Source organism: Orycteropus afer, unplaced genomic scaffold, assembly GCF_000298275.1.
Source record: "Orycteropus afer afer isolate SDZICR_OR568_19922 unplaced genomic scaffold, OryAfe1.0 scaffold00100, whole genome shotgun sequence".
Taxonomy (NCBI): Eukaryota; Metazoa; Chordata; class Mammalia; order Tubulidentata; family Orycteropodidae; genus Orycteropus; species Orycteropus afer.
Window position 1 is genome coordinate 2,379,742 of NW_006921687.1, and position 16,504 is coordinate 2,396,245.

At 35.9% G+C, this 16,504-nt stretch overlaps 1 protein-coding gene across 1 annotated transcript in view; it reads left to right on the top strand.

Moving 5' to 3' along the window:
* The window catches only part of CPNE8 (copine 8), a 426,365-nt gene that overhangs the window by 219,784 nt on the left and 190,077 nt on the right, over positions 1–16,504 (top strand). The window contains exon 7 of the mRNA XM_007943187.2: positions 1,689–1,752. Coding sequence (XP_007941378.1) covers positions 1,689–1,752 — 64 coding nt within the window. The remainder of the gene's footprint in view (positions 1–1,688; positions 1,753–16,504) is intronic.

A 16,504-nucleotide genomic window follows, 5' to 3' on the forward strand; every position in this document is an offset into this window, starting at 1 on the left:
GTCCTACTTCCGTAGTGATACTGCCTCGGAAACCCAAGGAGGGGTCGCTATGAGTCGGGGCTGACTCGACGGCACATAACAACAACAACAACAACATTCAGGTATATAATATTGTAAGAAAAAAATGTGAAATGAAATTAATTGAACTCTTAGACATAAAGACCTAGAGAAAATGAAGATCCTGGCATGTACAGTTACCCTAATGATGAGTAGTGAGATGGTAGAGAGAAGATTTTGTGATAGACATTTTCTTGTACAAGCTATGAGATGGCATTTTTAGTTTAAAACTGAGTAGTGTTTTACGGAAACAAAAAAAAAATTGAGAATAGGGAGACAGGAGGGATAGACCAGTTTTAGAGTAAGTACAAGTTACGTGTACATATTCACAACTCAGAATAATTTAGCTCTCTATTCTTTCACCTTATTCCTTGTCAAGTCATGCTAAATCTCCAATTTCTCTGTACATGTAGAGCAGGATTATTTGTATTTATTTTATATATGTTGACCTACCTTATTAGCAGTAAATTATATTCTTAAGGGAACAAACATTTGTTGTGCCCTGAAGTCCACCAGTTGTATTTCCCTGTAACATTCTGTAACACACAGAAAAATCTGGGCAGTGGTTTATGACAGGACCCAAGACCATAAAGAGTACAGTTACAACATTAGAGTTACTCTTTGCAAGTTTCTTATGGACTCATCTCTATATTTTCTAATGTGAAGTTGAGAAGGATATATACACCTTGGATATACCTAGTGGGCTTTGCTCTTGACTTCAGGTAGAAGCTAGATAAGCATATATACACCATCAACATGTAGAAAAAAAATGGAGTAGGAGTTTTATTTTTCTTATATATTATATATGTGGTTACATATTGAGTACCTGTATGTATAGATATTTAATTTTGTTGGTTTACAGAGGCTTAACCCATAACTTTTGCTCAGATTAAACTTAAAATCAACTTGAGAAAAAAAAAGGGTAAAAAATATGTTATTGTAACAATTTAGGAATGATTAAATGCTATGTCTGTGATACTGATGCTAAATGCAATAGGAATTTGAAGAAGGCTGAGCTTTGTGTGAGGTTGATTGAGGTAAGATTCTTGCAATAAGTGAAACCCCCACTGGGGACTTGGAAGGGTTGAGGCAGAACAGAGATCAGTTTATAAGCTGTGGCATATCACGGCATGAAGGTAAACACAAAGAAGAATTAACCAGCTTGAAGAAAGGATAGATAAATAATGAAAGCCAAGAATAGCAGAAGGGTTTAATTATTAAGAAAACTTAGATACCATGAAACAAAGTTTATATTTCACATGATAACCAACATGGAACTATTGAAGATTCTTGAGCAGAGGACCAACGTGTTAAAAGACAACGTGATGTTTGCACAATGTTATAAATATAATTAATGCTACTAAATTGTATACATAAAAATGGTTAATTTAGCAAATATTTTGTTATATGTATTTCACCACAATAAAAATGAAGAGAAAAAAAAATTATAAGAAACTTTAGCTTCATGGGAAGGTGGAGATTTATAGGATAGATAAAGAAGGTTAATACCATACTGTTAGAGAAGAGCCCTCTATTAGTAGCATATTCTTTGTTTGATTACTTAATATATATACAATACTTATTTAATATTAATATGAAAATTAAATTAAATTTTTTTTTTGTTGTTTTAGAGGGATTCCAGGGAAGAAATGTGGTACTATCATACTTACAGCAGAAGAACTAAATTGTTGCAGGGTAAGTGAATATTTCTAAAGTTAAAAAAAGTATTTCTAACACTTCTCTGGAATAACATTTCTAAAATAATATTTAAATAATTATTTTTCATGTAATTTTAACAAAAAAAAGTTACATAATTCTAAAATCCACAAAATATCAGTTTAGACACTTTAGCACTTTGACCATCTTGTATATATTTTAACCAGAGAAACTACATTCCGTTGTTGTTGTTGTTATGTGCCATCGAGTCGGCCCCGACTCATAGCGACCCCTCCTTGGGTTTCCGATGCAGTATCACTACGGAAGTAGGATTGCCCAACCTTCCATTCCATAGGCCACAAAAAGGGATCATCAGTTCTGGTTAGCAGTCAAATGCATTAGGCACTAAGCCACCAGAGCTCCTTTTTAAAGAACAGAAATTATTAAATTAAAGCCTAGTGTCAATACCATATTATGATAAAGAATTGCCAGCTGTTCCAGTCAGTTGAATTCTTGTAAACATTTTGAAGATTTATGTGTGATCATGAAAGAGAATTTGTAGTTACTTGAGTTTAACGCTTTCATATGAAACATACTTATTTTTCCATGTTTCTAGTTGGGTTACACCAGAATTTATATTTATTTCCATCTTTTGTTAGCATTGTATTAGTTAAATATACAATTGAAGAAAGGACCAGCTACCACTCTAGCTAGGAACATGACTCCTGTACTTAGAGCAGATAGTCTGTATTTTTAGAAAAGTGCTATTTTCAGTTGTGATTTGCTAATATACTGATTGACTCACGTTCAGTCATTTTACTGTCATCAAGAAATGAGGTGAAAGCTGTGACACTCCACAGGGGAAGTAATGATGACTCTCTGAGTCTGAAGTGAAGATAGTATGTTTTATGTGGCCCAGTAGTTCTTTGGAAATTGTTATTTTCAAAGGGGAAAAAAAAAGTTCGTCCTAGATTATATCTCTGGGGTTCTAGATTTTCAATTTTCTGCTTGATGATTTTAGGAACAGAGAATACTAACAGCTCAGTAGTTTAACATTGGCCATAAAATAACAAATTTTATATAGCCTATAATTTAATTTGTTTCCTCAGTTTGTAACTTTAATTTCCAGTTTCTCTGTAGATAACTACTGTGGATTTATATACATAGTTTATTTCTGAGACATTAGGGTCAGAACACTATATTGTATTCCAATTGATTATGTATCTTGGGGATTTTGAAGGGAAGAGAATGAGATAACATTAGGAAACTATAATAACAAGCTTGTGGAGATCATTAAATAAGGATATAAGAATTTAAGTAGTTAAAAAAGCCTTCAACTCACTGCTTTTCTATTTTTCTTTCTCCCATTGTCTTTGGGCAAGTAACAGCCACATCAGTCTTAGTTTTCTTGTCTGTATACTACCCAGAACCTACCTGCTGTGTTACAGTGAAAGATCATCAGACTATAGTTGAATTTTGGTTTTACTGCTAATTTTTACTTCACTTATCAAACCACTTGACTGCTCTGAGTTTTACTTCACATATTTTCAGGGAGTAAAAAATGTGAACCAATCACTACACTATTAAGTAATATTCCAGTTTTAATGATCTATGATTATAACATTAAATCTGCTAACATATGTATATGGAAGCATTCTGTATATATTAAAATGTCTTTCAAAATCATATGATTATTTAAATATAGGAATATTATCTGTACTCCTATTTTTCAGCTAAAATGCCGTAACTCACTGCCGTTGAATCAGATCCAACTCATAGCAACCCCTCCTTGGGTTTCCAAGGTGGTATCACTATGAAAGTAGGCTGCCCAATCTTCTTTCGGAGGAGTGGCTGGTGGGTTTGAACCCCCAGCCTTCTAGTTAACAGTCAAATGCTTTAGGCCACTAGAGTGCCTGAAAAAAAAAAACACCATAGTGATGTCTTTTAGTATTTCAACCAATCGTCTTTATACTTTTTGTCTCTAAATTTGTATATTTACGTGATGGAGTATATTTTATATAATGAGGGAGGAAAAGAAGTTATTCCTGATCAATAAGATATATTCTTTGTGATGTCATTGACATGCCATTTTGTCAAGTCTTGAGTTCATTAAGATGATTTTTGTAAATATGTTATCATCAGTTCAATTTCAAAATGGAATTGAGAGACCAAGAGCACAGACTACATATTAAATAGTTCCCCTTTCATTTCTACAGTCTTGCTCGATAGGGCGTGAAATATTCTTTGCAAGCTTTCGTTCAGACCAAGTGGAATCTGTTACTTGGGCCTTCCCTTCCCCCTTTCTACTGCTAAAGAGCTAAAAACATTTGAATTTATCCTTCAATAGGTAAACACATATATCTCAGACTCAGAAGATTTAGATCTAATATTTTAATGGGTATGATCTAATTTTATCTTATATTCCCTGTATTCTAATATTACCTACAGCCTTACTGATGATTATCATCTTTATTAATACTTATAAACCTTGAAATAATATTATATTACTATGTTAGTATGGTAGAATATACAAATTCAAAGCAATGTTTATAGTTACTTCAGAAGAGACAGTATTTTTTGGCAAAAGTTTGCACAGCAAATTAGTTGCCATTCAACAGTTTCTATACATGTTGTTCATTGACATTGGTTACATTTTTCACAATGTGTCAGCATTCTTATGATTTCTAATTTGGTTGTTCTGTTTCTATTAATCTAGCTTCCCTAGCCCCCTTACTTTCTCATGTTTGCTTTAGGGTAAATATTGACCATTTGATCTCATATGGATGACTATTTAAAGAGCACACTAGTCACAGGTGATATGGTTTATTGTTTGGCTGAGAGGTGACCTCCGGAAGTGGCTTCAGTTTCAAGTTTAAAGTGTCTCTCAGGGTGATAATTTCAGGTTGGTCCACTAGGCTCTACCTTTCCAGACTGGACTTTTTTAGGAATTTGAGTTTTTTTTCTACATTTTTCTCTCATTCTATCTGGTATTATCTATTGCATCTCTGGTCAGAACAGTCACTTGTGGTAGCCAGGCACCATCTGGCTTTGATCTCAGGGTGGATAAAGCTGAGGTTCGTATGGGCTGTTAGTCCTGCAGACTAATTTCTTCTTAGATCTTTGGTTTCCTTCTTTCTCTTTTGCTCCAGATGAATATAGACCAATAATATTATCTTACATGTCTACTTGCAAGTTTTTAAGACCCCAGATGCTAATCAGTAAAGTAGGGTATAGAACAATATTTTATGAACTATGCTGCTAACTGAGTTGTACCAAGAGACTATCGTCTTAAACTTTCAAATTCAGTAAACCAATCCTGTGAGGTGTTTGGTTATGTTTAGGGAGTATCTATAAGTATGCCCCCTATGTGCTTTATTGTATTGTAACAATAAACAGCACACACAAACACGTATATACCTATAACTACAGAGCTCTGGTAGCATAGTGCCTAAGGCACTTGACTGCTAACCAGAAGGCTGGCGGTTCAAACTCACCAGCCACTCCTCGGAAGGTTGGGCAATCTACTTCCATAGTGATACTGCCTCAGAAACCCAAGGAGGGGTCGCTATGAGTCAGGTCCAACTTGATGGCACATAACAACAACAACAACAACAACACAGATACATCTACAAATGCACATCCATATACTAACATGCATAGGTAGATATGCATACCTATCTACTTATTTTTTGATTGTTAGACTGTTGTAGCAAAATTGTATATGTTATAGTACTTACCAAAATTATCCTTTATTCTTGTGTACTTCTTAGTGTCATCATTTACCTTTGTCAGTTGTGCAGACTTTACCCATATTGAGCATTGCCTTTCCCATCCCTAAAAGTAATAGAGTGTCTACTATCTAGAAAGTGATTCTTCCTTCCTCTCCCTCTCTGGTAACCATCAAAGAGTGTTGCTTTCTGTGTATACCTATTCTTATCTTCTTTATAAAAAAGATCACTTAGTATTTTTACTTCTGTAAAAACAGTGTGTTATTTACATTTCAGGATAAATTAAAAAATATAAGGCATTATCTTTTATAATTTAAAATAAAATAATTTTATTTTACATTTAACACCATACATGTCTACATTTTTTTTTCTTTAAAATGAATTGTCAATTAAGATGTACAATGGGCATAGGTTTTGGAGTCAGAACCCTTGAATTTAAATCTTGTGTGTTTAACTCTTCAGCTGAGAGAGGTTTTGCTGTTTGTTTGTTTAATTTTTATTGTGATTTTGGGGAAAGTGTACAGAGCAAATTCATTTTCCGTACAGCAGTTCACATACACTTTGTCTCATGACATTGACTGCAGTTTCCACAGTGCAGCAGCTTTCTTCCCCCTTCTAGAGGTAATGTTTTTGACACTTAATTTCTGCATCTGCAAAATGTTATTATTCTTCCTCGGATGGTTATTCTGTGGGGGAAGAAAAAGGACTATAATAGACAGTTTGGTAAATCCTAAATTGATACAAATGCATGTTTGTTATTGTGATATTGTTTGTTGTTATGTGCCATTGAGTTGGCTTTGGCTCATACTGACTCTATGCACAACACAATGAAACACTGTCTGTGACATCCTCACAATCCCTGCAGTGCTTGAGCCCATCATTGCTGCCTCTGTGCCAGTCCATCTGTTTGAGGCTCCTCCCCTTCTTCACTGACCCTCTGTTTTACCCAGCATGATATATTTCTCCATCGACTGGTCCCTTTTGACCACATGGCCAAAGTAGGTGAGATGAAATCTGTCTATTCTCACTGCTAATGAGAATTTTGGCCATACTTCTTCCAGGATAGATTTGTTTGCTCTTTTGGCAGTCTAGGGTATTTTCAGTATTCTTCACCAACACCACAATTCAAAGACATCAGCTCTTCTTTAGTCTTCCTTATTCATTGCCCAGCTTTCACATGTCTATGAGGCAACTGAAAATACCATGGCATGGGTTAGGCATACTTTAGTCTTCAAAGGGGTATTTTTGCTTTTAACATTTTAAAGATGTCTTTTGTCGCAGATTTGCCCAGTGTAATATGACATCTGATTTCTTGACTGTTGCTGTCATGGGTGTTGATTGTGGATCCAAGTAAAATGAAATCCCTGACAACTTCAATCTTTTTTCCATTTATCATGCTGTTACTTATTGGTCCAGTTGTGAGAATTTTCATTTTTATTATGTTGAAGTGTAATCCATATTTAAGGCTCTAGTCTTTGATCTTCATCCGTAAGTGCTTCAAATTGTCTTCAATTTCAGCTAGCAAGGCTGTGTCATCTGCATATCATAGATTGTTAATGAGTCTTCCTCCAGTCTTAATGTTGTGTTCTTCTTCATCTGGTCCAGCTTCTCAGATTATTTGCTCAGCATACAGATTGAATAAGTATGGTAAAAGGACACAACCCTGACACACACCCGTCCTGATTTTAAACCATTCAGTATCCTCTTGTTCTGTTCAAACAGCAGGCTCTTGGTCTATGTACATGTACCTCATGAGCACAATTAAGTGTTCTGGAATTCCCATTCATCACAATGTTATCCATAATTTTTTATGATTCATAAAGTCAAATGACTTTGCATAATCAATTAAACACAGGTAAACATCTTTCTGGTATTTTTTGCTTTCAACCAAGATCCATCTGACATCAGCAATGATATTCCTCATTTGTGTCCTGTTCTGAATCCAGCTTGCATTTCTGGAAGTTCCCTGTGAAAATACTGCTGGAACAAAAATTTTACTTGCATGTGACATTAATGATATTGTTTGATAATTTACGCATTCTGGTGGATTGCCTTTCTTTGGCATGGGTACAAATATGGGTCTCTTCTGCTCATTTGGCTAGGTAGCTCTCTTCTATATTTCTTGGCAGTAACAAGTAAGTGCCTCCAGCACTGTATCCATTTGTAAAAACAGCTCAATGGATATTCCATCAATTCCTGGAGGCTTGTTTTTCACCTGTTCCTTCAGTGTAGCTTTGACAATTTCTTCAGTACCATACGTTCTTGATCATGTGCTATGTCCTGAAACAGTTGGACACCAATCAATTCTTTTTGGTACAGTGACTCTGTGTTTTCCTTCCATCTTCTTTTGACACTTCCTGCATCATTCAATTTTTTTGCCCATGGAATCTTTCCATATTGCAACTCAAGGCTTGAATTTTTTTCATTGTTCTTTTCAGCTTGAGAAATGCTGAGTGTGTTCTTCCTTTTTGGTTTTCTAACTCCAGATCTTCACATATTTCATTATGCTACTTTACTTTGCCTTGTTGAGCTGCCCTTTGAAATCTGTTCAGCTCTTTTATTTCGTCATTTCTTCCCATTCGCTTTAGCTACTCTCAGTTCAAGGGCAAGTTTCAGAGTCTCTTTTCACATCCAGTTTGGTCTTTTCTTCCTTTCTTGTTTTTTTTTTAATGACCTTCTGCTTTCTTCATGTATGATATTCTTGATGTCATCCTGCAACTCATCTGGTCTTTGGTCATCTGTGTTCAATGTGTCAAATCTGTTCTTCAGGTGATATCTAAATTCAGGTGATATATACTCAATGTCATATTTTGGCTCTTGTGGACTTGTTTTAATTTTCTTCAGCTTCAACTTGAACTTGCATATGAACCATTGATGGTGTGTTCCACAGTCAGCTCCTAGCTTTGTTTTGACTAAAGATATTGATCTTATCCATCACTTCTTTCTGCACATGTAGTTAATGATACTGTCTGGTGATGTCCACGTGTATAGCCACTGTTTATGTTGTTGAAAAAAAGGTTTTTGTGATGAGTAAGTCATTGGTCTTGCAAAATTCTATCATGTGATATCCTGTATCATTTCTGTCATGAGGGCCATATTTTCCAACTACCCATACTTCTTCTTTGTTTCCAGCTTTTGCATGCCAATCACCAGTAATAATCAATACATCTTGATTGCATGTTTGGTCAATATCAGACTGTGGAAGTTGGTCAAAATCTTCAATTTCTTCATCTTTGGCTTTGGTGGTGGTGCATAAATTTGAATAATAGTACTATTAACTGGTCTTCCTTGTAGGCATATGCATATTTCCTATACTGACAGTATTATAATTCAGGAGAGATCTTGAAAGATTCTTTTTGATGATGAATGTGATGCCATTCCTTTTCAGTTTGTCATTTGCAGCATAGTAGACCACTTGACTGTGTGATTCAAAATGGTCAGTACCAATTATTTCAGCTCATTAATGCCTAGGATATCAATCTTTATGTGTTCCATTCTATTCTTTATGCATTGTTACTGTAATAATTTTTCCTAATGCTCTCAACCTAGTATTACATAGTTTTACAAAGACAGCCTTTGTAGCGTATCTCATCAAATACCAGAGTTGTATTGGGAAAGTATCACCACTCAATATTTTTTAAAGTAGCTTGAAGTTATCTAGAGAATAATTTTAATTTTCATTGGTTGGTTGATTATCTATTTTAGTAACTAGCATATTGTAACAACAGTTTACAATATGCTAGTCACTAGAATAGGTACTGAGAATATAATACTGAGCAAAAACAAAAACTCTGGACTTTGCCTTTAATGGACACATAATTCTTGAGAAAGATGAACAGTAACGAAATGGCTATGCAGTTAAAGATATCCCCTGCTTCTTGAAATTTCACTTTACAACACTTCTTTATTACAAAACACCTACATTAGAATAGAATTTTTGCTTTTATGAAAAAAGGAGAAAAGTTAAACTAGCTTCAGCATTTGTTTTGCAGCAAGCTTGCACTGAGCCATTCAAGCACACACCCTAAGCAGTAAGAGTGATGTCAGCAAGCTTCTTTCCCCAGAACTACACTCAGCATCTCAGTATCAAGTCACCATAACTTTGAACTACAAATACTATATTTTATAGTGTTCTTTTAGGATTTATGCATTATTTGGTATGATTTGAAAAGTTATTTGTTAGGTCTGGAAATGGTTAAAAAACATTTCCCATATAAATTAATGGTAATTGCTTCTTCATTTTACCCCATTTCAGCTTACTAAAGGTTTCATAGGAATGCTCTTTTGGATAGGGGGGGAAAACATGTCATATGTGGTAAGGATATTAGAAGAGAGTACAATGTGGAATATAATTTATATTGGAGAGTTGCTGCTGTCCTCTTTGAGAAAGTGACATTTCAGCTAAAAGCTAAAGAATAGTGGTTTACCAGGTAGAGAGCACAACTTCTGCCTCTGTGTAAGGTCCTAGGGTGGGAAAGAGTGAGTGTGTCTGGTATGTTGTAGCAAGCAGTAAGAGTAGGGGATGATTAAAGTGAAACTTTGCCAGATGAAGGTGGAAAGGTTTGTCCGAGCCTATTTCATGGTGGGCTTTGTAGGCCATTCTTAAGATCTTGTATCGTATCCTAAACGCCTTGGGAAGTTTGGTATTTAGAAATATGACCAACATGAATTCTTTCATGTTTGAAGAACATTATTCTGTCTGCTGTATGGAGAATGGATTGTACAGGTTCAAGAGTGAACATGGGAGAAAAGAGCCAAAGCCATTGCATTGTCTAGGTGAAAGATGAGGTTAGCAAGAATTACAAGGTGGTAGTAGAGCTGGAGGGAAGGTTTGAGAAATGTTTTAGAGGTAGAGTGGTACAGCTTGGTATAGTTTGGATAAAGTATAAGGGAAAGAGAGTAGTCAATGATGGCTTTCTTGAACACTTAGGATGGTGGTAATATCACTAATTGAGCTGAGAAAATTCTAGAAGAAGCCAAGTTTATGGGTGGATATTAGATGTGCTTAGTTTTGAACTTGTTAGAAGTGCCTGTGAAATATTCAAGTGGGTTTTATAAATAGGAAGTTAGTCATACTGGTTTGAAGCATTGAAGAGAGATTTTAAAAATTCATCAGGTGACATTAAGCATAAGAAATTAATAAAACAAAAACACCTTTGCAAAGATGTTTGTATATTTATAAAAAATAGATAATTTTTTTTTCTCCCCAAAATAAGATTTCTACATCCCCTCCTACTGAAGTAGATTGCCAATCTTCCTTCCGAGGAGTGGCTGGTGGATTTGAACCGCCAGGCTTCTACTTAGCAGTCACATGCCTTGGGCACTATGCCACCAGAGCTCCCTTATTCCTAAACTTAGATTTCTGTTGTTCTTTGGGTGGATAGAATTCTTGCTGAATTATTAACCTGAATGATTGCAAAAACATTTTCCCAAGATTATATAATTTAGTGTCTTGGGGAAATTTTTATTTTGAATTAGTTACTCAAACCTTAAGGAAAATAATCGGAAAAAGTAAAACTTGAAGTTTAACAATGAGAATATGAAAATTAGTATCTTGATAATAGTTAATCTCTTTGAAGTCTTACTAACAATTCTAAATATTCAAATTTCTGCCTTTATTATATTCAGGAATTTCCCCTCTCTTCCTATTTTGCTGAGAGTTTTTTTCTTTTTTTAATCAGGAATGGGTGTTTTATCAAATATTAAAAAAATAGGAATGGGATTTTATCAAGTGTCCTTTCAGCATCAATTGATATGATCATGTGTTTCTTTTCCTTTATTTTATTTATGTGATGGATTATGATGATTGTTTTTCTAATATCAAGCCATCCTTGCATAGCTTATATGAATCCCACTTGGTCATGGTATATTTTCTTTTTTTTTTAAATATGATACTAGAATCTGTTGACTAAGATTTTGTTGAAGGTTTTTGTATCTACATTCATGAGCAACATTGGTCAGTAATTTTCCTTTTTAGTGGTGTCTTTGCATGGTTTTGGTATTAGAGTTATCCTTGCTTCATAAAATGAATTTGGGAATATTCCATCCTTTTCTGTGTTCTGGAATAGTTTGAGTAGAATGGATGTCAGCTCTTCTCTGAATGTTTGGTAGTGAAGCCAGCTGGGCCAGGACATTTCTTTGGTGGTAGTTTTTTTTTTAATGACTCATTTGATTTCTACTCTTCTTATGAGTTTGTTCAGATTTTCTATCTCAGTCTATATTAGTTTAGGTACTTAGTCTGTTTCTAGAGATCTTTCTTTTTCTTCTAGGTTCTCAAATTTGTACAGACCTTTATAGTATCCTGATATGATCCTTGTATTTCAGTTTGTTCTGTTGTGACATCTCCTATTTCATTTCTTACTTGTTTGCATCCTCCATGTCTTTTCCTTTATTTAATTTACCAATGGTTTTTTGATTTTATTACTCTTTCAAAGAACCAACATATATGCATATATGCAAAACCAACATCCAACTTATTCTCAATGGAGAGAGGCTGAAAGCGTTCCCTTTGTGAATGGGAACTAGAGAAGGATGCCCTCTGCATTGTACTGGAAGTTCTAGCCAGGACAATAAAGCAAGAAAAAGAAATAAAAGACATCCAAATTGGTGAGGAAGAAGCAAAACTATCTCTATTTGCAGATGATATGATCTTATACATAGAATAACTAAGAGACTCAGCAATAAAACTACTGGAACTAATTGAAAGATTCAGCAAAGTGGCAAGATACAGGATCAAAAATCAGTTGGATTCCTCTATCCTCTACATCAACAGAGAGATCTCTGAAAAGGAAATAAGGAAAACAGTGCCATTCACAGTGTTGTTGTTGTTGTTAGCTGCCAGTGAGTCACCTCTGACTCATGGTGACCCTGTGCACAGCAGAACAAAACACCACACTGTCCCGTGCCAGCTCTGTGATCCCTCCTATACTTGAACCCATCTCCAAAGCCTCTGTGTCAGTCCATCTCATTGAAGGCCTTCCCCTCTTTCATTGACCCTCCACCTCAAGAAGCATGACATCCTTCTCTAGGGAATGGTCCCTTCTCACAATATGACCAAAGTAGGTGAGACAAAATCTGGCCATTCTCCATTCCAAGGAGCATTAGACTGTACTTCCTCCAGGATAGATTTGTTAGTTCTTTTAGCAGTGCATAGTATTTTCAGCATTCTTCGCCAGCACTGCAACACAAAAGCATCAATTCTTCTTTGGTCTTCCTTATTCATTGTGCAGCTTTCACATGCATATAAGGTGATTGAAAATACTATGGCTTGTGTCAGGTGCACCTTAGTCCTCAAGGAGACAGCTTTGCTCTTCCGCACTTGAAGGAGGTCCTTTGCAGGCGACTTGCCCAGTACTGTACGTCGTCTGATGTCCTGACTGCTGCTTCCATTGGCGTTGATTGTAGAACCAAGCAATGTGAAGTCTTTGACACCTTCAATCTTTTCTCCATTTATCATTATGCTGCGTATAGGTCCAGTTGTAAGGATTTTTGTTTTCTTTATATTGAGATGTAGTCCATATTGCAGACTGTATTCTTCAATCTTCATCAGTAATTGCTTTAAGTCATTCTCACTTTCAGCAAGCAGAGTTACGTTGTCAGTGTATTGCAGGTTGTTAATGATTCTTCCTCCAATCCTAATGCCACATTCTTCTTCATATAATCCAGCTTCTCGGATTATTTGCTCAGCATATAGTTTGAATAAGTATGGGGACAGGATACAACCTGACGCAGTCCCTTCTTGATTTTAAACCATGCAGTGTCCCCTTGTTCTGTTCAAACCCCAGCCTCCTGCTATATGAACAGGTTCCTCATGAGTACATTAAGTGTTCTGGAATCCCCATTCTTCTCAATGTTATCCACAATTTGTTATGATCTACACAATCAAATGCCTTTGCATAGTCATTAAAACATAAGTAAACATCTTTCTGGTATTCTTTGCTTTGAGCCAAGATCCATCTGACATCAGCTCTGATATCCCTTGTTCCACATCCTCTGCTAAATCCAGGCTGCACCTCTGGAAGTTCTCTGTCAATATACTGCTACAACCATTTTTGAATTATCTTCAGTAAGGTTTTACTTGCATGCTATATTAATGATATTGTTTAATAATTTCCACACTCTGTGGGATCACCTTTCTTTGGAATGGGTACAAATATGGATCTCTTCTAGTCAGTTGGCCAGGTAGCTGTCTTCCAAATCTCTGGGCATAACCGAGTGAGTGCCTCTGGTGTGGCATCCATTTTTTGAAACATCTCAATGGCTGTTCTGTCAATTCCTGGAGCCTTATTCTTTGCCAGTTCCTTCAATGCAACTTCAACTTCTTCCTTCAGTACCATTGATTCTTGATCATGTGCTACTTCCTGAAATGGCTGAAGATTTACCAATTCTTTTTGGTACAGTGACTCTGTGTATTCCTTCCATCTTCTTTTGATGCTTCCTGCATCATTAAATATTTTTCCCATAGAATCTTTCAATATTGCAACTTGAGGCTTAACATTTTTCCTTGGTTCGTTCAGCTTGAGAAATGCCAAGCATGTTCTTCCCTTTTGGTTTTCTCACTCCAAATCTTTGCAGTTGATGGTCTGTTCCACAGTCAGCTCCTGGCCTGGTTTTAGCTGAAGATATTGAACTTTTCCATCACCTCCTCTCAAAGATGTAGTCAATCTGATTCCTGTGTATTCCATCTGGTGAAGTCCATGTGTATAGCCACCATTTGTGTTGTTGAAAAAATGTCTTTGCAATGAATGAGTCATTGGTCTTGCAAAATTCTCTCATGCAATCTCCAGTGTTATTTCTGTCACCAAAGCCAAATTTTCCAACCATGGTGGTTCTTCTTTGTTTCGAGCTGTGCATTCCAGTTACCAGTGATAATTACACAGCTTGGTGGGATGTTTGGTCAATTTCAGACTGCAGAAATTGATAAAAATCTTCAATTTTTTCATCTTTGGCTTTGGTGGTTGGTGCATTAATTTGAATTATAGTTTTATGAACTGGTCTTCCTTGTAGGCCTATGGATATTTTCCTATTACTGACAGCATTATATTTCAGACAGATCTTGAAACATTCTTTGTATGTTGAATGCCACACCATTCCTCTTCAAATTATCATTCCAGGCATAGTAGATCATATAGCTGTCTGATTCAGAATGGCCAAAACCAGTCCATTTCAGCTCACTAATGCCTAGGATATCAATCTTTATGCATTCCATTTCATTTTTGACAACTTCCAATTTTCCTAGATTCATACTTCGTACATTTCATGTTCCTATTATTAATGGATGTTTGCAACTGTTTCTCCTCAATTTGAGTCATGCCATATCAGCAAATGGAGGTCTCAAACGCTTTACTTTATCCATATCAGTAAGGTTGGTCCTCCTCTGATGATGCAGCAGTTTCCTACTTGTATTTTGAAAGCCTTCTGACCTAAGGGGCTCATCCTCCTGCACTATATTGGATAAAGTTTCCAGGCTATTCATAAAGTTGAGCAATAATGTATCCGACAGTGTTTCTCTGCTATTCATAGGCTTTCCCTGGCCAATTCTTTGAGAAATGGATGGCCTGTTCTTTATTCCTAGTCTGTCTCAGTCTTTAAGCTGCATTGGAACCTGTGCACTATGTACAACGCTTTCGGCACTTGAAACACTGGTGGCACAGCCTCAAGCCTCACAGCAACACACAAGCCCCAACAGTATGACAAACTGACAAGTTTGTCTTGCTTAGCTTATTGAAACCTCTTGGCCCTCCCATTACCTGGATTCCTGGTGCTACTCTGCTCTGTTGTCCCCCTGGCTTCTCTTTCCCTTGCTTTCCTGACTGTTGGGGGTGGGGCCTGGGTCCTTCCCCTTACCTGGTTCCCTGGCTGCTGCTCTGTTCAGTTGTCCCCTCTGGCTTTGCTTTCCCCTACTTTCCTGCCATTTACAGTAGCTACCAAAAAAACGTAAAATGCTTAGGAATAAATCTTATCAGACACACAAAAGTCCTATACAAAGTAAACTACAAACACTGATACAAGAAGCTATAAGAGACCTATGTAAATGGAAGAACATACCATGCTCATGGATAGGAAGACTGAACACTGTGAAAATGTCAGTAGTACCCAAAGCAATCTATAGATCAGTGGAATCCTGATCTAGGTTCCATCAGCATTCTTTAAAGACATGGAAAAAATAATCACTCATTTTATAGGAAAGGAAGGAGACCTTGTATAATCAAAGCACTACTGAAGAAGAAGAACAAAGTAGGAGATCTCACACTCCCCTGTCTCAAAACCTACTGTATAACCAAACCAAATGTCAAAACAGCCTGATATTGGTACAACAGACACATATACCTTCGGAACAGAATTGAGAATCAGAAATAGATCCATTTACCTACAGACAGCTGATCTTTGACAAAAGTCCAAAACACATTAAATGGGAAAGAGATAGCCTCTTTAACGAATGGTATTGGCAAAACTGGATATTTATAGAAAAATGAAACAAGATCTATACCTAAAACCATGCACAAAAATGAACTCCAGATGGATCAAAGAACAAAATTTAAAATCTAAAACTATAAAGTTCATCAAAGAAAAATAGAGGTAAACTTAGGGGCCTTAATTTATGGCATAAGTAGATAATCAAACATAACCAAAAATTTTCAAACAGCAGAAGATAAACAAGATGACTAGGACCTTCTAAAAGTTTAATTTTTATGTACATCAAAAGACTTCTCCAAAAGAGTGAAAAGGGAACCTACAGATTGGGAAAAAAAATATTCAGGAATGACATTTACAACAATGAAGTTATTTCTAAAATTTATAGAAAACTTTAGCATCAAAAAGACAAATAATCCAATGAAATAATGGGCAGAAGACATGAACAGACACTTCACCAAAGAAGGTATTCAGGTAGCCAAGAAACACATGAAGAAATTCTCAAGATCCTTAGCCTTTAGAGAGATACAAGTCAAAGTAACAAGATATCATCTCACCTAAGTAAAATATTGAATGATGCAGGAAACATCAAGAGAAGATGGCAGGAATACACAGAGTCACTGTACCAAAAAGAACTGATCGATCTTCAT